Source organism: Calonectris borealis, chromosome 1 (genome assembly GCF_964195595.1).
Source record: "Calonectris borealis chromosome 1, bCalBor7.hap1.2, whole genome shotgun sequence".
Lineage (NCBI taxonomy): Eukaryota > Metazoa > Chordata > Aves > Procellariiformes > Procellariidae > Calonectris > Calonectris borealis.
In genome coordinates this window covers 136026496-136049364 of record NC_134312.1, presented here as the reverse complement: position 1 = coordinate 136049364, position 22869 = coordinate 136026496, and the positions used below count along the sequence as shown (strand labels likewise).

Genomic DNA, 22869 nt, shown 5'->3' with positions numbered 1-22869 from the left:
AAATTTATATAAGCATCTAGTAGAACTGAATTGGCCTGTTTTTTCTTTTGCTCCTTGTTACTTGGGTAGAAGCTTTGCAAACTTGCATGACAGTTTTTATCCTTTAGGAGTCTTCAGGGGACAAAGAATGAATGACTGCAGAAAATTTTAGGGAGCAATGGTTTACTCTGAACAGATTAAGGCATGTTTGCGTGCACAGTTGGAAAAACCTATACTTGCCTGCTAACTTTTTTTATGGACAGGCAAACATGGAACAGTTTTTGCCAGCTCATCTTACATGAGTTGTACATTTTAGGTGAAAATATGTCTGAATATTGAAATTCTGTACAGCAGCTGCTTAAACTCTGAATATTAGATTTCAGCTTGCTAATCGAAGTTCAAAACTTTGATCAAATATCAAACTTAAAGGCAAGTGCAACATCATGTTTTTGGTTTTTTGACATTCAAGAGAAAAATTTTGGGACACTTCTGAGTCAAAGTACTAACTTTTCAAACTTCGCTAAAACAAAGCAAGCTTGGAAAAAATGTAGATTTACAAAGATTCTTGCTATTTGCTTCTTTGGTAAGAAGAGGTGCTGAATTCACCTGTTAAACTTTCTTTTCCATTCAATAGTTACTTTTCTAGGTCAGGTTGAGATCTTACCGTTCTCCACCTTATTTGGGGTGATTACTTATTAGTAACAGTATGTCAGAAAAGCAGTGTCCCAAGAGAAGTATATAAACAGTCTATAACTTAGAATTCTATTAACTGTTTTCCAAACAAACAGCTAATGTCTTTATATAGTAATAGAAATAGGTTTATACATGTTAAACAATTATACAAAATTGCTTCTACAAGGAAGCGAACATGGAGGTTTCTAAAAATGAGTATTCACTTTTTACATGACCGTTACTGCTGTGCTTCCTCTTAAACAGAGAAATACAGAACACTTGGTATTCAGATTATTTCCTTTTCTTTTTGTCTTTTCAGCAAAGATAGTGATCTTTGAAATGCCATGGATAATGAATGGTGAGTTGTTGTTTGGTTTTGTGGTTGGTTTTTTTTAGATCATGATAACTCTTTAAAATTAGTAGCATAAATAGGAAGCATTTTTCTGCTCTGTGTAGATACAGCTGAATGGTGGAATTTGTTAAACGTGCATCTTTAAATCTGTCAATTTGTAGGTTGCATACTTTTTGTTTTTCCTTCTAGCATTGTATTTTGGGTCATACTTTAAAAGGGGTTTGTATTCATGCTGTTATCTTTAAAGCTTGGGAGACCTTGATAAATACTCTATTCCTTGAGTGTTTCCAGCTGTAGTCCTTTCAAAGCTAGATCTGTTCATGATTTAGGAATACTGTCATCAACAAATGATGGACACTTATAACTAGCCAAAAACTAGAATACACAATTTAAGATAGATGCCTGACAGTGGACACTGATATTATTACATACGTTTTGATGTGTATACTTCAATAATTATCTTTAATTATAATATACAGGATAAACATGTTATTCCTATATTTTACCATATGAATACATATTTTTATGCTGACTTTATATTTTTCTGTATATTCATGTTTTACCATCACTGAAATAACTATGGTATTTGAAAATACTCTGTAGATCTAAACAAGTGTCCTTCAAAGCAGTAAAACATTTGAACTAGGAAGAATGTACACATATCTTTCCCAACCTTCCTTACACAGATTTGGAAATACAATTGCTCTTACCCCCTCAGTACTTCCTGGGCTAAATTCCAAGACAATAATATTGTCATTTGCTAAATCAGAGATACTCTTTCCATGAAAGTCTGTGGTCTATCTGCATTCATCTATAGAAAAGTGTATGTCCATAAAATACTTTCTCTGTAAATAATACTTTTTCTTGCACTGTTTATCCCCATTATAATAGATACTTTCAGAGCAGGTCCTGCCGTATCTTATGGGAGGTAGCTCATTGTGTTCCATAGTGTCTACCAATACACTGCAAAAAAACCCTTCTTGACAACTTATGTATACCTTTTGTTTTTTTTAAAGCTGCTTTTAAAATTGTGAAGGGTTGGCTTGGCCCAGATGCAATAAGTATGTTAAAGTTCACAAACAAGAGTGATGTACAGGAATACATCAGTGGAGAGTATCTGCCACCTCACATGGGTGGAACTGTAAGTATATTAACATTTCACGGTCCTTTTGTGATATTGAGACATGCCTATATAAATCATATATGTGGGGTTGAGAGTTGGCACTTCATGGATGTGAAATTTCTTGAAATTGTTCTGCCAATGATAATTTGTAAATCACATTAATATAAAATGGGTTAACATCATGAGAATTTGATATCTGGCAGTCTTCAGTACAGAAATAACTTTTCTGAATCATTCATCCACTTTCAAGTCACTGGAAACCACTTTGTTTTTCAGACCTTTAAAAAAAAAATCCATTTTAAGTGTCATTCTTCCTTCTACTCTTCCCCCCCCCCCAATGAATTAAAAATTATGTGTTGGTTCATGAAACAAGTTCTGTGAACAGAAAATAGGTTTCATGGCCCCCTGAGACTTTTTTTTTATCCTGCTCCAAAGCTATGATTCAGTAAAGACAATCATATTGCAGTTATTTTTCCTTTGTGTCTCTAGGGCTGCATTTTAAGACATGGCTATAGAAGATTCTTTTTTAAGAGCATATTAGAGCTCCAAAGAGTACGCTACAATCTGGTATCACTTTGACAGAACCTGGATCCTATTCTAGGGCAATCTAAATAGCAAAACAGCACAAGCATCTTGTACAACAGGTTTCATTTTTCACAAAACAGTAAATTAGTTTGCATGATCTTTATAATAGAACTTGCAGAAAGAGCATGTTTAAAATTTTTGTAGACAGTTTATGGTAATGGAATAAGCCCGCTGTAGAGAAGTTATTTTTATTCGTTTTTTCCATTTTTTTTTTCTGAAGTGTTTTTGGAGTTATGGCAGTAACAATACGGAGAAAAGGAAGACTCTGCTTCAACAACAGTAGGAGAGGATGTGTTCCTTTGTATATAAACTCAAGGTAGAGTTCTGGTAGCCAGAACATCTGAAACTTATTTTGGGAAAATAAAGTCTAAGGTACCTTGTTTATTTGACTGAAAGTAGCAGCCTTTAAGAACTGCTGTTGCATGAGACATTATATCCTTTTTCTCCATGGAAAATTGCTGCCCAAACTCCCCAGTCTCATGTAAGAACTTTCTCATGTTAGAGAAAGCTGAAATTGCTGAACTTCAGGAGTGGGCATTGGGGGAAGGGCTGATGATGTCTGAAGTGGCTTCAGTAAGGATTTGAACGGGGTATAGCAGTGGTTCTGGGCCTAGCTCCCACAGTGTTGTCTTATTGTTGCAATAGAGGGGGAAGTTCTTTTTCTCCTTTCTAGAGCTGAGTATCTTCTGTCTGCTTTTTAGACCATCTTACCTGATAGCTAATTACACCTTTAAAGAAGGAAGCTTGTGGCTTTGCTAAATATCCTCCTGAAGGATATCTGGCTGAGCACACAATCTTAGTTATCCTTTATCCTGCCTTGGTCCTGCAAGGTCTTATTGCCAGTTAGTGATTGGCGAAGTTGGCTTCATGTTGCCTGTCTAAGAGCATTAACAAGTACCAGAATCACGGAGGCGGCTTATCCAAACCATTCATCTGTGGTAGTAAGCTGCAGTGACAGAAATAAATTAGTAGAATAGGAGTAAACTTGCTTGACAAGGACTCCAAGGTTTTGACAATTTCAGAAAAACAGCTATATCTCTGCATATTAAAAGCCCTGTTTTTTGAACCAGCAGATGTTTTGTCTAACTACTGAATCTTTTTGGTATTTTGCTGCTTGATGAGTGTTTTGAACTTGTAACCTCAGAACTGTTAGCATCTGGAAGCATTGTTAGCAAATACTCAGACTCCAAAATTGTGCTCCGGATCCTCCTTCCAAAGATTTCTTCAGTGCATACAGTAAAGCAGGATTTTGCATCTCTCTGATGGCAAGGAGTTTTTTCAACCAGAAGACAGACAACTTACTGACCTTTTCTCAGAATTTAACTTTTCTTGATGTGGTTAACCTTGACTCCTCTTGAGGCAACTAGAGTCTCTGAAGATAGAGTACATTCACCATTATTAGTGTTGTCAGGCCTGTTTGGTTTTTTTTAAGGCAGTAGCTGACTTGCACAAATTAATTCCCTCTACTCTCCATTCCAGCGTGTGGTTTTTTGGTTTTTTCTTGCCTCCTTCCAATTCTCTTCATCGTCTTTTATTTCCACATTTAGGAACATATCATCATATTTGCAACTAGTGTAATGCAGGTGAAGAGCATGGTGTATCTGTTCAGCCTTTGTACTCAATGCAGTAGTCATAAGTAGACTCTCATCCTCTTTCTGCTGTGTCAACTACTAGGATCCATCTTGAAACAGCCAGGTCTTGCCAGATGTAAACAACTAGTGGACCAGGTCATTTGGCTAGTTACTTTAGGGAGATATAGAGAATGTAAGTGCAGTAGAATCTAGGTATCCAAGAAAAGTGTTAGAGACTAGTTTTGAAATTAACAAAAAAATCCATTTTGAAAATAGAATTAATAATATTGAACTTGGAGTCAATGGTTACTTTGCTTAATCAAGGGAACTGTCCTGTGTCTCCATCAGAAGTCTTCAAGCTTCAGTATCTCAGTCAAGTCATCTTTAATGTATGTTTTGTTTTTACTGTGGCTCAGGGTCACTGAAAGGATGAATTTGAGGCTTTCCTTAGCATGAAGATCCTTTGATCAAGGATTTTCTGTCAGCCAGCTGTGAAAGGAGGAAAATAACTTGCTCGGTTTTAGACAATGGACTAAGGTGTCTCCAGAGCATCAAAAGTATTAAAACTAATTATGGAAAACAGAAACTTGGATTTTGCAGGACTTTGGAATATAAACTTAACATAAGTTCTATTCAAGTCCTCATCAGTGTCTGTTGGCTGTGGCTGTTACCATACTGCTAATCAAAAGTGGTTGCATACCATGTACCTGGCTTTGAGTGGTTCTTGTCCATACTTCACAGATGTCCCTCTCTTTATAGTAGGTTTGTCTTGGAGAACTTGTTGGAATTGCCCAAAACAGATTTAGGAGTAAGCTAATGATAAGCAATCTGGAAAACTAGGGTTAGGGGCTCAAAAGCCACTCACTGATCGTTTTCATTTATTAATAAATTTATAGCAAGTCAGTGTTTTCCTGCATTCCCAATTTGTTGTATCCCATGTTCTACCAGTTTCAAATGTTGCTTTTAATGGTGGAACAGGCCAATTCTTAAGGCATACATGTTTCTGGCTGGCCAGGGAGATTTGTTGCCTGTTCAGTAACATTTTGTGCAAGATTGGTGTACATACAGTGTACATATTGATGCAAGACATGCACATACCGTAGGGTTTTAGTTTGTGCATTTGCCTCGTTTTCCTTTATCAGAGATGGGCAATTCATCCTTGTAAAAGCCAAGATTCCCTCCACTGCTGCCAATATTGAACAATATGTGTACTAGAATGCTGCACTCTTCACCTGGGTATCTGAATTGATAGCCCATAGCTTGTTTTCTTGGAAGGACCTTTTATAGGTCAGTGGCCTGAAGTTAAGACATCACTAGGCATTTTGCCTGTGATTTCATGGCCAATGCGTACATGTAATCTTAGAAATTATCACTACCATGATTTAAGATATCTCTACCATAATTGCCAAAGATAGTGTAAAGTCTCTACATCTGCTAAAAAGAAAGCCATTAGTCTATAGAATGCATTATATGTGTTCTATAGACTATAGAATTATTCAGTGCTTGATATATAGCATTGAATAAATCTGTCTTGTTTACCTGTCTGAGGTTTTCACCTTGTTATTAGATAAGCCCATGTCACTGAAACTTATGGACTGTGATTGGGAAGTGTGGTGCTTTGAGTTGTCCCAGTGATGAGATTCTGTTCAGCTGCTGAAGCTGTCCAGCATCATGGATTATTGTGGCCAAGTGAAATGTGCAGCAAAATTAGCATCTCTTTATTAAGGTCACTTTGTCATTTGTCCTTCATCATATGCTGGAAGGGAGTGGAAAAGGTTTTTTGTCAGTTTGGCTAAGGGTAAGCTGGCTATTTCTGCCTTGTATTTGCAAATGGAGGATGTCAGTATTCTGTAAGCCTACTGTAATGTTTGTAACAGTCTGGAGTCTTTTCTAATAGTGAATTAGTCTGTTACTGATACTTAAAGCTTGTCCTTTAGGCCCTTAATAAGATATTGCTTGAGCCAATGGATACCTGTTTCATTCACCTAAAGGTCTGTGACTGTTGCTTCAGCCTGAAGAATAGGAGAGATTTAGGCCTTGAATATAGATTAGCAGGAAGTATACTGTCTTGTTTGGGGTTTCTTTGAATGGCCCCATCTAAGATTTTTTCCTTCCCCCCCCAAGTCACATTGTTCTTTGTTTTGAGAAAATATGCTTGCTTATGGAGAACTCTCTTGAAACACTCTTTTTAACTCCCTGCTGGTAGCATAGTTTGGGAACTGTGGGCATGGTTCAAGTCTGCCTCACAGAAGTCAAAGCTATGTTATTTTCCTCCTCCAAAGGAAAAGCTGATAAACTGATTCAGTGTACTTGGAGTTTAAAACTGTTTGCAAATGCAGTAGGAACAGAGACCCCTGTTTAAATACTGTTTCTAACATAATAGAATAGAATATTTCAGTTGGAGGGGACCTACAACGATCATCTAGTTCGACTGCCTGACCACTTCAGGGCTGACCAAAAGTTAAAGCATGTTATTAAGGGCATTGTCCAAATGCCTTTTAAACACTGACGGGCTTGGGGCACCAACCGCCTCTCTAGGAAGCCTGTCCAGGGTTTGATCACCCCCTTGGTGAAGAAATGCTTCCTAATGTCCAGTCTGAACCTCCCCTGATTGATGCAGCTTTGGGGCATTCCCATGCATCATATCACTGGATCTCAGGGAGGAGAGCTCAGCACCTCCCTCTCCAGCTCCCCTCCCCAGGAAGCTGTAGAGAGCAATGAGGTTGCCCCTCAGCCTCCTGTTCTCCAAACTAGACAAGCCCAAAGTCTTCAGCTGCTCCTCATAGGACATTCCTTCCAGCCCTTTTACCAACTTCGTTGCTCTCCTCTGGACGCATTCAAGGAGCTTCACATCCTTCTCAAATGGCAGGGCCCAGAACTGCACACAGTACTCCAGGTGAAGCTGCACTAACGCTGAGTACAGCGGGATAATCACCTCTTTTGATGGGCTGGCTATGCTGTGTTCAATGCACCCCAGGATGCGGTTTGTCCTCTTGGCTGCCAGGGCACACTGCTGACTCCTGTTGAGCCTGCTGTTGACCAGCACCCTCAGATCCCTTTCTGCAAGGCTGCTCTCCAGCCATTCCTCTCCCCATTTATACTTGTGCCTAGTGTGACTCCATCCTAGGTGCAGCATCCAGCATTTGTTCTTGTTAAATCTCATGCCATTAATCATTGCCCAATGCTCCAATCTATCTAGATCCCTCTGCAAGGCCTCTTCTCCCTCAAGGGAGTCAACAGCACCTCCCAGTTTGGTATCATCAGCAAACTTGCTAATGGTGCATTCAACTCCTCCTTTTATTTAAGATGTAATAAACTATTTTGAGAATGTTAAGAGTATTTCTAGTTAGCAAAAACTAGAAATAGAAAAGATACCTTTACTGTCGAAGCATTGAGAACTTAAGTATGCTGCTTCTGCATTACTTGGGTGTCTTGAATATGGTCTTTAAAATGATTTGGCATTCCAAAGATTGAGGTCTGAGTTGCAGGATATGTTAAAGGTCCACATGTTAGGTTAAACTTGAGGGATTGTTTGGGGTCATTTTGTGGTTTTGTTTCTGTTTTGGTTTGGTTTTTGAACTGTGGCTATTATGAAACTAAAATACAGAACAGCTGAAGTTTTTCATCACTTTTGGGATATTCTTTAGAAATAGCTGTCATAGGTTTTAAACCATGTTTCCTAGAACTAAGAACAAAACTTAAGCTTTAAGACTCTGAATGCTGATCTTCAATACACCAGATTCTATGGTTCTGCTGTGACTATAATTACAGACAGTGTTACAATTTAGTGGCTTCATTAAGATGACTGTGTTTATTTGTCTATTAATGATGATAAAATAAAGACACAGAGGTCCAATTTAAAATGGATAAATGAAACATACAAGTCATGTGAAACAAAAAAAAATTAATTGATAGTATTTCCATTTACAAAAATACTAGAGAAGTCACTTCTCATCCTCCTAAATAACTGGTCCTTTAAAAATCTCCTTACGTTTTAGGATTCTTTCAAGTACAGTTATCCTCCATTGGTTGATGATGATTTTCAAACTCCTTTATGTGAAAACGGACCCATTACTAGTGAAGATGAGCATGAAAGTAAAGAAGAGATAGATGCGGACACCAAGGAGACTGGGGAGCTGAATGAAGAACAAAACCTTAATCAGAAAAAGGTATCTAACTCTGAAGGTTGAGGCAAGACTGTTAAACCGTTACAAAGTGAGACAGAAGGCATATAATTTTTGTTTCCTGTCAGGCTTTTACTTTGTGTGTTAGGCTTTTTTTTTCCCTCCCCTCTAGTTTGACAGAAGAACCCAGTAAAACTGAAAATTATACTTGCAGTTTCAGTCTTGCTTCAGTTTACTCATTCATGCTTCTGAATGAGTAAAACCTGTACCGAATATTTAGTGTATCTCTGGAATATAGTGAATTGTACAGTAAAATTGAAAAGGTTTCTGTGTTTTGTTTTCAAAGGTTATGTCTTTCTAGTTTGTTTACTTTTAATCTTGAGATATCTGGTGGTGTACATCTTAAAATACATCTAGTTTTCTCAGATACTTAGGTCACTATGTACATGAGAAAATATTAACAGTTATATATTTATACTTTGCTGAATGTTAATTTGTTTTCTTAAATTATTGATAAAATCTCAACATATAACTTTTCATTTAGTCTCATTTAGAAATTGTATCCCTAATCCATCAATCCTGTTTTACAATATAATCTTCCTGCGGTGGTGTTTATCCAGAAGTATAAAGGCATTGTATTACACAAATCTATATGAAGTGATATTTAGGAGTATGCAGTGATAGTGAGTGGGGATATCGCTCTTGAAAATAGCAGGAAAAATCTGAAATTCACCACTTTAGTGCCATAATTAATTTTGGAAGGTGAATTGCAAAAACTTCTGCTTAATGGAGTGGAATACTTTAATATTACACTTTGAGTTTCATTTACTGTTTTAACTTTTTGTCGAATAATTTGAAACACACAGCTCACTTTAAGTAGTCCAGCTGTTCTTTGCAACTTGGCCAGCTATTCAAAAAAAGATAACTTCACTGACCTTAAGGTCAGACGGAAGCATTACATAACCATGATGACTTCCCGACCATTAGACTCAGTAGCTTGTTTTGATTGTAGCACATCTTCCAAGCTCTGATTCTCAGATATGGAAACGTGGAGAATTCCTGTTCAGTGTGTGAGTTGGGTTTGATGCTTAATAGCCTCAGTGCTTGTTTTTAATTTGCTTGGCTGACTTCAGCTTTCTACTTAAGGTATTTTTTTTTTTTACTTTTTTCCACTCTTAAAAATAATGATTTGGTTTATGGTATTCTCTTTTATACCATAATGTGCAATTAAGCTGCTACTCAATCTTTTCAATGAACTAAGATTGACATTTATGCTCATCATGTATCAGTTAATCTTAAGGCACGTTTAAGGCCTTACCTTTAACATACTTTTAAAATTTCAGACCATCTCATTGTTGTTGGTACTGTTTCTGTAAAAAGTAGATTATTGTTTTGCTTCAACTCACTATTCGTCTGTTCATGTATTTAAGAATAATACTTGCTATTTCTTCCACAGAAAGTACACCATTGTTTGCCACTTCAATGTTACATTCTTTTCCAAAATGTGTTTTTCAGAAATACTCCCTTATTGTCTAAGAATGGTTGGCATTCCTTATTTCTAAGTTAATTATTTTTACCTGACTGTGTCTAAATATAAATATTAAAATATTTTTTTAATAAGGCCAGCTTCCAAACGAACAGATTGGAAGTAATCTGTGAGATATCGTCCTCATTATTTACTGCACTACCAGTCTTTATATGTAGACTCTTGTCATCACTAAGAATTCATCTGATTTATTTTATATATGTATGCCTCTTCTTATCCCGTAGAAGAGCCTATTTCTTTCCACAGAGTAGAGGGAGCCATGAGTGATAAACTTGGTTAGTAAGTGCCTGACCTGTAGATGCCTCCACCTTTAATGTGTGCTGTAGTAATATTTTCTCCGGTAATTTTAATTAGATTTATGTAGAATAAAGCCCAACACACAACTAGTGCAGTGTATTTCCACGCTAACCTTTAACTATAACTGTAATTATTAAAAAAGAAATCAGATTCCTGTGTGGTTTCTTTTTATAAAACCTATTTTCTATAAAATTTTGTATTCCTTTCATTCCCATACTTCAAATTTACATAACTGAATTCTCTTCATGTCTTCTGTCTGTATTTTAAGTGGAATAAAAACAAGGCTAAGCAAACTGTTCAACTAGCTGATCTTGAGTCATGATGTCACTAATTCTTTCAGTCTTCTGTATTCCTGCCCACCCCCCGTTTTGCACTTAATTCCAGAGTTCTTTCATTTTTTTATAATAAGATGTTCAGGCCTGCTGACATCTATTTTCTTAATGTAATAGAGGAAAACCCTCAGAACCTAAGATACCTGCAGTTTTGGATGCATCAATTCAATCGGCATTATTTCTTTTAAGTTCTCCAATACTTCAGAGTTCCGTCTAAAAGCAGTGAAGATATGTTTAGTAACTCTGCAATACAATAAAGTATGGAATTGTTATTGTGTTTTTTGTTCAGTGTTGCAGTGATTGTATTGGGGTGTCTGTTTTGATTGAAAAGTTTTGCAGTGGAAGAATAACATCAGTGCTTCATCTTAAATATTTGAAGTACTATAACTTAACATGTCTGGAGCTTTCAAAAATAACCACCTTGGGCATCAGGAAAATACATGGAAAAAAACAAAGCAGAAGTTTTCATGCATGTTTAATAATTATGTAACTTCTATAACAAATCATTTTATTCAGTGGACTTCAAGCAGCTTCAGGGAATGAATACATATTAAGCTTGATCTGTAATACATAAATTGTTGAAATAAGCCTCCTTGTATTCTTTGAAATACCTGCATGATTCTGTAACATGTGTAACCCAGGTTTCTACTATCATTTTTACTCAGATGAATTCTATAGAACAAATTTCCAAATCAGAGGAAACTGACAAAACAGAGATCAAACCAAAAAATGCAAAGAAAGCATTAACCACTTTTAAAGGACCTTTATTACATATCAGGTAATAATAATTTTCTTTAATTTTTTTTACAATGTGCCTTGGACACTTATACTGAACTAGTTAGTTTTCAAAATAAACTATTTTTTCAGACTATTAGAGGAAAACAAGTTATAAACATCCTTTTAAGAATGATTTTTACAAAGCTCCAAGAATTTTTCTGGTTTTACATTATTTTTAGTGAATCTTTCGATATCACTGTTGGCATGCTATTTGTACTAATTAGTTAGGTGTACATTTCACAGAATTGTAGAAGTGCTTCATTGTTTCATTGAGAAACTGTCTGTCATTGAATTTAGTTAAACCTGTGCTTATCTGTAATGAGAGCAGTGATTTGACATTGATTGCATTGGCTTAAGAAAAACAATGCATTTACTAAGTCAGCTTTCACTGAATTCTTTGCTTGAATTCTTTTAACTTAAGATAGTGTAAATGTCTACACTAGTGTTTGCACCAATGAAGCTTACTGAATGGGTCCAATTTATTTTGTGTGGGAAGTGTATAAATAGCACATCTGCTCAGAAGATTTTGTCATCCAAGGTGCTTACATCTTGCAGTTAATCTGCTTTTTATCATTAAACTAGGGGGAAAAAAAATCAATTAGCCAATATCACTTTTTCTTTTCACTGCCTTTCAGGTTAAGATGCTTGTTTAGAAATTGATTTAGATGTTAACTTCTATTTTCACTTCCAGTTTGCTATTAGATGAATGAAGAAAATATCTAATTTATAGGTAATTCCTTAGCTAACTTTGTAACTGCTGTACTGAATTAGTTTTGGAATGAATTTGAATAATGACATGCTCATTAGCATCAAAAAGTATTTTGTATGTGTCAAATTTTCCTGGTTTTGAAATGAAAATTATAGTCCTTTGTGGAAAACCCTCCTCTGTATGAACTTAGTTTCTTGTATGGCAGGACAAAGGCATAGACTGCAGAATTGTGATTTTAAAAGAATGTTTAAAATTTTCTGTACCTATAACAAAAGCAGCTGTGTTCTTCCATCAGCTTCTTTAAAAACAAACAAAAAAACCCAAACCAAAAAAAAACCCAAAAGACAAAAAAAACAGAAAACCACACCAACCCAACAATCAAAACCCCCCCGAAAATAAAATGCCTCCCCCACACACACACTGTACCTTTTTTCTCTTAAAATATTTCAAGTTCTACCATTGGAATAGAAGTGTTGGAGTTCATGTAAATTAATGGAAGACCAAACTTAGTCAAGTATAGAGGTGCTGATACTTGTAGTCTTGCTGTCATGGAAAATAAAATACTGGTGTCTCCATTGTCCTTGCTGTTCATTTGTTGTGTTTTTTTTTTAAAGTAAATTCTTGCGAGTATGCACAGTTACTGCTCTTTCTTAATAATCTAAGTGTAGAAACTACAGAGTTTCCTGGAATTTTTCTCAGGACACTGAACTGAAATTTATTGAACTGATAATATATAGTGCCATTTATAACTAGTCACAGGCACCTATCTCGGGGACTATAAGCTCTGCCAGTATGATTAGCTTGTATCCTTGCTGATACCAGTGTTGCCCTGTGACGGGAGCAGCCTAGAGCCTGCCCGGGAAGCTGAGGCAGAGCAGCTCTGGCACCATGAAATCGCCAAGAGCCAGCAGCCTTTCTGTGCCTCTCTAACTGCTGCTGCAGAAGACTCCGTGAGGCCTCCTACGACCCCCTGCAGGGATATTCCTTACCTATTAGTACTTTTTGGCTTTGGTGTATGACCAAAGCTGGGTACTTGTGCTCTTCTGCTTCTTGTATTTGTAGTCATACTCACTAGTCATCTGTCTCTTCCTGGTTTAGACCATGATTGCATTTGCCTTGCATACCTTACTATGAAAGACTGATCTTTTTTGGCCTTCCTCCTCAATAAATGAATATATTTAGTCAGACAAAAAGCAGCAGTTTACTTGCACTGTCTGGCAGAAGACTCATGTTGTGTATTTTGAGATGAGAATTTCTACTACAATCCGAAATGGTTACCCCACACACATCACAGTAAAGAAAGTGGTATAAAAATTAAGAAAGCTTGGGCGTTTGTTTAAAATAAAAACACCCCACCCTCCCAACAACTATGCTCCACCCACCCCTAACACTATGGGACTGGTTGATTTCCCAGACAACAAGCATAGAGCAGTGACCTCAAGCCCTATTTCTTTCTTTTCTTTTTTTTTTTTTTATGTCAATAGCCATAGTTGGTGGTGGAATAAGAAAGATCAGGCTCTAGTGGAACATTCTTTTCCTTAGCTCTTTTTGTGGCTTGTTTTGATGCTAGTTCATGCGTTCCTGCCTCATGGTTCATCTTGCAATTGCTGTAACACACAGCTGCAATAGTACAGTATTAAGATAAACAAAATACTTTGTAATTAAAATCCTTTTGTTCCCTACTGTTGTTGGTTACTTAAGTTGAGAATTTGGGAACAGGAAAAAAATCTGAGGTGAGAAGGGGATACAGTTACACTATTAATCTGTTTTAAACCCATCAGTTTCTTGCTTTCTGTCTCTCTTAGAACACTTCCTTCCTCCCCACCAAAAAGAAAAAAAAATCCTTGTCATGTGGACTGTCTCATGCGTTGTAAAACATGGCACCCCCTGACACACACAGTCACCATGGGATCCATCTTCTAGCATGGGTGTTAAGGCTTGCCCTACAGCACCAAGGATTTTTCTTCTCAGCTAATACACTGGTTTGTTTAAGTGAGAGGAGAAAGAAGGATTGGTACTATGAAAGGAGGTCTTTTGAGGAGGAGGTCAAATTAACATGAAATTGGCATTCTAAAAGGGGGAGAAGGGAAAAAAATGTAACACATTTTTTGAAAAAGGTTTTCTGTCAAAAGAATATGCAGTTCTGTAGTACTGTGTAGTATGGCAGTTCTTTGTGTACTCCTGATGAGATATATTGAAAGAAAACAGTTTTTCACTTGTTACTTGAGTTTCTTCTCAACATGTAGTATATGAGCATGCCCTACTTTTTGCCTAGTAGTGTTCATTTGAATGCTTATTCCAAAATGAGTTGTGTTAGTTTGATATGGTTTAAAAGATTTCATGCATGACTCTCTTAATTGCACAAGAATATTAAAAACAAGCAATAACTTTATTTATGCATGTGTCACCAGAAGTATGTGAAGACTGACTCATAAATACAAGTGAATTTAGTTGTAGTGGTTGAAATGATTGCCACTCGCAGATATCTGCCAGCTCCTCTTATGTGTGCACTATACCCATTACAAGGATAGATGTATAAGGTGGAAATTACTCCCTGTCTGTGACACCTTATGCTCTTTAATATTAGCATAAATTAAAATTAGTGATGCTTTCCCTTAACATACCACTGTAAGATGCAGTGGCTGAAGTGACTGTATATATCTGTTGGCTATTCCTGCTGTTGCACATGGTCATGCTCTTCCAGATGGAAAAAGTCAAGGGCAGTAATCAGCTGAGGCACCTAGGTACACTTGTGGTCATGAGTCAACCTGAGCTTCACTACAAAATTTCTGCATTTTATTTTCACAGCTTTTTTGATGAAAAACTGTTTATAGTAACTGTGGATGCAAGGTTGAAAGTATTTTATTTTCCTGTAGATGTGGACAGGTTTTTTCTATGATACGTTGTAAAAATAATTTTGAAGAAACTAATTATTTTTAAATTTCTTATTAGCCCAGCAGAAGAACTGTATTTTGGATCCAAAGAAACTGGGGAGAAAAAATGTTTGATAGTTCTCACAAATGTCACTAAAAACATAGTGGCTTTTAAGGTAAGTATTTTATGTGTGGCCTGGTTTACTTTACTAAATCTGTAACTTCTTGTTCTGAGTAAGGAGGAAGAAGTACTATTAAACCCACTTTTCAGTCTAAATTTTTTATTTTGTTGTGATGTTTGAAGCAGATCAAAGAAATCTTCTGGCTGAATTTATGCTTATTATGTACCACCCCAAAGGGGATAATCAGTAATACAAATCTTTGGAGCACTGACTGAAAAAGAGCTATGGTGATGGTTAGTTCTTTAGTGAGAACCTAATACTTCCTGAAAAAGAAAGGCTTAAGCATTGAAAAGTGATCTTTTTAGAATTTTTCTCCTTTTTAAATTTTGGCTGGGAACAAGTTATTAGTAATGCTCCAAAATGATGCAGCTCCATCTGCAAATGTTACCGTCAAAGGAATGTATGCTTCAGAAATACTGAGTTGACTTGCATCTTAATTTGGCTTTCCACCACATCTTTTGTGTTCTCTGCGCACACAAATAACTAAAGTTTCCATACTTTCACATTAAGAATTTTAACAGATAGTCCATTTAATATTCTTGGCTCTTTTTATGCATGTATATAAGAGAGAAAAACAGCATATGCCAGAAAAGAAAGGATAGAAGTAGTTGAGAGAGAGGAAAAAGTGAAATACCAGCATCTGATTACTCCTACAAAAGAAAGTATTTTAAAGACTATATGTATTACCATGTCTTAATATTTAAGCTTTTGGGGATTTTAGTTGTTACAGAATGAGGGAGGTTATGAAACAATCATAGTTTGTGCATGCATTTACTATATGCTTGCTTGGTATTTTTTGTTTATAGGTGAGAACAACTGCTCCTGAAAAATACAGAGTTAAACCCAGTAACAGCAGCTGTGAACCTGGCACATCATTGGATATAGTAGTCTCTCTTCATGGTGGTAAGTAAAATCTTATAATAGAATTTTTAAGAAGTCTGGACAAGTTTTATTAACAGGCTGACTGCTCTAGATCCTAACTTTTGTATGTGCTTGCTGGGATGTAAGGCTGACTGACACCCATGTCCACTTGACTGTTGTATGAGAGTGTTACTATTTATAAAAAATATGGATGTCACACAGCATTTGAGTAACTGCCCCTACTGATTTACTACTCCACTTAGGTATAAGCAGCTGTTGTCTGCAGCCCATTCTGTTTCTTGTCTTTAAAAAAAAAAAAGTCGCAGTGGCAGCTGTCTCACTTGTACTCTATTACAGTGGGAGGTATATTTGCCGTAAATCAGTTTCCTAAATTGTTGCAAGGACAAGTGAATTTGCTGGAGAATGCATTCTTTACAAAATTCTGGGTTGTCCTTCAATCATTCAGGTGTAACTAGTTCTGTTAAAATGAAACTGTAGAATTTGGGGAAAATTGTAATCAAAATTGTCGAGCTTAAGAGAACAATTTCATTGTTTTTATTTCCAGTAAGTCAGTCTCCAATGTCCTGCAATGAACAAGATCTCATTTTAAAACACTTTTGGTCAAGAATGCTTCTATACACTTTGTAATATTGTCATTTTATCTAAGCACACTTCGGCTTTTTTTTTTCCTTTGAGGGCAGGTTTTGCAGCTTCTCTGCAGGATCGTTTCCTTATAATGGCAGCAGAAATGGACCAGTCTTCTGGAGCAGGTGTACCAGAACTGACTCAGTTTTGGAAAGAAGTCCCTAGGACCAAAGTGATGGAACATAGGTGAGCATATGGTTTTCTGTTGACAGGGTTTTTTTTAGCCATTATCATTTAGCTGATTTATGGCACTTGCATTTCATAATCAGTGAAGGATTCTCTAAACCCAATTATGTCCTTACTGACTGAAGTATATTGCTGATGCTTCCACTCTGTTTTAACTGATTAGAGGTGTTTTTAATGCATAAAATGGTATTCTGCACATGCTTTTGTTTTTATTGTTGTTCTTGTGCTGATTAAGAGTTACGTGGAAAAAATGTGAATGCCTGTGACAATACAGATGGACAGTAGATTTTTTTTTTAAATAAGAATGTGCCACTTGTGTTTTTCTAAAACAAGCAAGGAAAGAAGACATACCAAATGCAAAACTTTTCTAGACAATATTAAAAAATATTCCATTTCTGCTATGCAAAATCATAATTTTGTAGAAAATTTCTGTAAAACCTATCGCATGTTTATATGTGTGTTTTTCCATATTTAATGGTGAAAAAATACCAGTAGGAAAATACATTTTCCCACACACTCTCTTAAATATACCTGTTACTCTTCTCTCTCATCTGTTCACATCTAGTTGTATCACTGCATATTTCTAGGAAAAGTTCGTTGTAATTCTCTTTCATCTGGAAGTCTGAGAGTCATGATAATCCAGATGCTGTTTCATCTTTTAAAAAAAATAATTTGACTGTATTTTACTTTAGATTGTTCCTGTTTTTTTTTTTTTTTTTTTCTTTTGGAGCTGCCTTTACCCTCACATGGCCAAAATTAAGATGGAAAAAGTATTTTTGAGACTTGATGCCTGAGTCTTGCTCTATCTTTGCTTCAAATGCTTATCCCTTACTTCCCTGTTAAACAAAATCTACATCATGTGAGTGACCTTAAGCTTCCTTGGATAAATGTTAGAATTTTTTTTAGGACAGAGCCTGAAACAATAGGGAGAGATTATTTGATTACATTAAATTTATCACCTGCAAAGTATGCCATGTATGTACGTTACTGATCAATACAAAACTGACCTTTACTTTTTGTTAAACCTAGATTAAAAGTAGTGGAGAATATAATTATTGTCTCTTGAATATTATACAAGTGAAGTGCTTTATCTGAGTGTCATGGTTTAACCCCAGCCAGCAACTAAGCCCCACCCAGCCGCTTGCTCACTCCCTGCCCAGTGGGATGGTGGAGAGACTCAGAAGAGTAAAAGTGAGAAAAGTCGTGGGTTGAGATAAAAGCAGTTTAATAGGTAAAGAAAAAGCCGTGCACACAAGCAAAGCAGAACAAGGAATTCACTCACTACTTTCCATTGGCAGGCAGGTGTTCAGCCATCTCCAGGAAAGCAGGGCTGCATCACATGTAATGGTTACTTGGGAAGCCAAAACGCCATCACTCCAAATGTCCCCCCCTTCCTCCTTCTTCCCCCAGCTTCATATGCTGAGCATGACATCATACGGTATGGAATATCCCTTTGGTCAGTTGGGGTCAGCTGGCCCGGCCATGTCCTCTTCCAGCTTCTTGTGCTCCCCTACTACTTGCTGGTGGGGTGGGGTGAGAAGCAGCAAAGGCCTTGACTCTGTGTAAGCACTGCCCATCAATAACAAAAACATCCCTGTGTTATCAACACTGTTTTCAGCACAAATCCAAAACATAGCCCCATGCTAGCTACTGTGAAGAAAATTAACTCTATCCCAGCCATGGAGGAATCTATTTAGATTTTATTACACATATTTGTTCCTTTTTTTTGTTTTGTCTTGCCGGAGAAATTTTAGCATTTCTCTTTCCTTAAAATAGAAAATTGCCGCAGCTTCAATTTAACTATTTCTTTAGGAAATAAATTCATTCCCATGCTAATTGACTTGCATGTTATCAGAGGAGCTTCTGCTGTATTTTATAAATTGTGTAGGATTCCACTATGTTCAGTTGTGGCTTGAAATTCTGTTCCTGCATATCCAACTGTGGAAGAGGTGGACTCCATGAAAAATGTTTTTGCTAAGGTTTAAAATGGAAAGAAAACCTTTAGATTTTGCTCGCTGTTCAAGAAATTGTTGCATCTCTGGTAGTAGTATTTGACTGAATAATCCAGTGGATCCTCTGCTATGAATTTAAGATGATGAAGATACATTTCAACTGAGCATGCAGATAATTCTGATCTTGCTTTCTATATCAAAAGCTGTCAAAACATAACTGTTAGACTGGGGAAACCTTTTCAGGGTGCCATAGTCCCTGCTCATTGCAGGGGGATTGGACTTGACCTTTAAAGGTCCCTTCCAACCCAAATGATTCTATGATTCTGTAATTCTAACAGTCATTTAGAAAATCAATCAACCAAAACAGATAATAAAGCATATATAATAACTGTTCAATGGACTGCTTACTATTAATTATACAATGTTACATTAAATTTATGGTTTTTGGTGCGTACTTTTCTTCCACAGGCTCAGGTGTCATGTTGTAGAAAGTAGTAAGCCTTCTTCTCTGACATTGAAAGAGAATACATTTAATATTCCAGCAAAAACCAATGAAGATTTACATATACAGGTAATAGTGTATTCCTTTGTGCTGAATATTGAACAAAATTATAAAATATGATAGAGATAAAAAGAATTTGTACTAAACCTCTTTGGTACTTTGTAAATTATACTATTTGAAAAGCTCAGCAACTGAAAGTAACTAAATCAGTGATAGTGATTTAATTATTTTGTTGAATGGTAATGGTTTAATAAAATACTACTTTCAATGCAGTTTGCTCATTTCTTTTGTATATATTACAGATCTGGGGTATCAATGAGCCTCAGCGGTATCTTTTGCTTCCTAGTGTAAAGATATCACCTGCTTGATATCACCTGCAATATAGGCTATCCATAACTCTTAAGATCCAAAGCTTTTTTAGTACAACAGATTCCTAAGTATGTAGTGATAGAAAAGGTATCACTAAGAGATCACTAAAAGAAGTCTTTTTTTTTTTTCCCTGTGCTTATAGTTATTGCTAAATAGCTCTAAATTAAAAAGTACTTTCATGTGCAGTAATTCTAATTTAATGAAACTGTTTCTATTTTCAGCTAACTCGTTTACTGCAAATTAATAGACGACTTCAAGAGCAGATTGATCGCTGCCTCTGGTTCCAGCAGTTGTCAGTTGTTTTATCATTACTATCAATTACTGTTGTTGCCTTCTGCTTCTACCTGGCATGTACCCAGAGAAGCTAAAAAGAATTGCTTTGCACTGGATGTGCTGCCTATCATGATTAGTTGGGGTGGAAGAGATCGCAGTGCTGCACTCAGATTCTGGAACTGCCAAAATGAGGTTTTTGAGCCCACAAGGGTGAACGATGATAAAATTTGCTGAAAAAAAAAGAAGACATGAATGACCAGCAAAGGAAATTACTGAAAGTTGACACTTAGAACACTGCATGAGGAAGATGTTAGAGCTAGGACCTATTTTCACTGTACAACTCAATAAATACTACTGAACTGGAAGGAGGAAACCAAATACAACAACGTAATTTAAAACTGGGTTTTTTTCCCTCTATTCAACTACTTTAAATACAACATTTTGTTTCTTTTTATCATATTCATTCCTACATCCTGAATTACTCTCATAGAAGGTGCAAGCAGTCGATTTAAGTGTATTCTAAAGGTTAACTTGTTCATTCAGGAAAATTTACAGAAATTATGTAGTACAGGCAGATTTTTTTACATAATCTATGTACATGCACGTATAAAGGAAGATATTTGTTGTTAGTAGTTATTTTGGTAATTCAGGCTCATTGCTTTCATTGGTAAAATTCCTTATTTTTGTGCTTTTTCTGAATGCAAAGTTATTGTAAATATTTCCTACCAAATAACATACACACAACCATATTGACCAGGAATATAACCCTTGTTTGATTCCAAAGATAGTAATGAAATAATCATGATGAGACACTATTCCTATTCTTTCCTTTTTTTTTTTTTTTTTTTGAAAGCAACTTTTAGTCGAATTGCGGAAGGAGTGTGAGCATTGACTTTTGATGACCTATGAACGGTTCATAAAAAGGCTAATAAATAGTCAATGTAAGAACTTATTCTGAGATGTGCAATATGCTTAAATTACAGATGAATTTATGAAAAAAGCAAGTCAATTCAGGAAGATTAAATAGTTGTTGAAGGCAACATAGAAGTGTTATATCTGCCATTTCTCAGAAACTGATGTAGAAATGGTGTATGAAGCTAGCGAGAACTTACGCTAACAAGGATTCTTTGTACTCATTGCTGTAAATATGTATATTAAAATGATGAACACTTAAAAGGAGACTGATGGTATTTTTCATACATTTAAAATTTTCACTCTTGATGAGGTCTAAAAATTCAAAATAATTTCTTTACTAGAATTAATTTTTGCTACAAATTGGCTTTCTAAGAGATCATTTAGTTTTGTCTGTTGACTTCAATAGGTAAGAAGAGATTATTGAGGAAAAACAAAGGTCATACTCTGCTTCTGTCTTTTTGCTTATAGTATCTCTCCAGTGTGTTGTAGATGTAGCATCATTTCTAGGAAATAGAAAAGGGCAGTTTAAAAAATGCATTAGTAAACTGATTAACTAATAAAACAGAGTAATAATATGATTACTAAAAAAATTACCATGTAAAAGGCAAGTATACAGAACTGTTTGGTGCACAGTCTTCTGTCCTTTCTTAATTTATACAATGGTTTACCACATCTACATTTTCTTAATTTTTCATTAATCTCATTTCTGTTCAGTTTGTTTCTCAGTATTTTGTTTTCTTAATGAGTTGGCAACTTACATGTTCACTGCTTACTATAAAGCTGTTATTTAGGTTATTTTCAGGTGCATGCAACTCAAATGCTTTGCTTCCAACAAAATGGGTTGTTGTCTCGTTGAGAAAGGTAACAAAGTAATTTGTAACCTTAAGATAATAATAACCATGCTATTAAAATGCCGATTCCTTAATTTGAGTGGATTGAATAGCACTTTACTGTAAAATTGCAAGAAATATATTCTTAGAGTCTTTGCCAATATGGATATTTTAATGTTTGGGTGCTTTCATATATTTTCAGTATTTTATTACTATGTTGGTATTTTCTTTGTATGATGAATCAGATGAACATCTTTTCTATTTTAATATGTTTTAGAACAAGACAGTTACAAAATAAATATGAGGAACTATGTAGTCTTGAATGTTTAGTCTTTTAAAAATAGCTACATCTCCTGAGGTTTTGGTTCTCGTGTTAGTCTGCAGATACTTAATATGAAGGAGGGGTCAACATGGTAATGGCCCGTAGTCTGTTGTGTAATAGAGGTTGTGATGATACTTGTCAGACAAATGTAAAATAGATGATCGTGATTCTTAGACAGAGTGCCTAACATAGTAAGATAGCATATAATATTGGCCTGTAAACCTACGGTAGCACAAATAATGCAAATCCACACAATACATATATATATCTCTTGGTAAAGCTAACTATTATTTAAACATCACACAGTAAATGGGAAAATACATGTAAGCAAAAAAAAAAAAGTAACAGCATTTTTTTTTAAATAGAAATTGACAGTAGTCTACTTTGTGTTTTTCTTCTATGAGAACTTCATTGTGTCTATCATCTCAAAACATGGTGACCCATCAGTATTTTCCCAGTCTTCAGTTGTTAGCAGTTTCAGGTTTTGTTTGCCTACCCTTGGAAACACACATTTCAGCCAGTCCACTTTGGAAGGTTTTGTGTCCAACACACACTGAAGTTACAGAGTGCACAGCAGTAATGTGATTTGACATGATACCCAAAATTGAGAGAACAGACAAAAGATTGTCCTCAATTTTTTTTTTCACAGTACACGAAACTCAGTTTATAAAGCTGGGGCATTTTAGAACTTAGACAATTCACAAAATAGGATTTGATTACATGTACTATCAAGATAAAAGGTTTATTTTTCCTTTCTCTCATTGTAGATCAGCAGTTAATCTTGGATTTTACAGACAATTAAGAGACAGCAATGACTGTAATCCTAAAAATTAGCAATTTGTGCTCCAAAAGAGCACATACTTTTTTCCTAGCAAGCAATTTTTGTGCCCTA

The 22869-nt window shown here is 35.8% G+C and overlaps 1 protein-coding gene across 1 annotated transcript in view; it reads left to right on the top strand.

Moving 5' to 3' along the window:
• Nucleotides 1-21968, top strand: part of MOSPD2 (motile sperm domain containing 2) — a 40700-nt gene extending 18732 nt beyond the window's left edge. The window contains exons 7-15 of the mRNA XM_075175885.1: nt 971-1009; nt 2020-2144; nt 8281-8451; nt 11247-11359; nt 15020-15116; nt 15929-16025; nt 16685-16814; nt 19235-19337; nt 19859-21968. Of these exons, the coding sequence (XP_075031986.1) occupies nt 971-1009; nt 2020-2144; nt 8281-8451; nt 11247-11359; nt 15020-15116; nt 15929-16025; nt 16685-16814; nt 19235-19337; nt 19859-20005 (1022 nt within the window). The 3' untranslated portion in view covers nt 20006-21968. The remainder of the gene's footprint in view (nt 1-970; nt 1010-2019; nt 2145-8280; nt 8452-11246; nt 11360-15019; nt 15117-15928; nt 16026-16684; nt 16815-19234; nt 19338-19858) is intronic.
• Nucleotides 21969-22869: the final 901 nt, after the last annotated feature.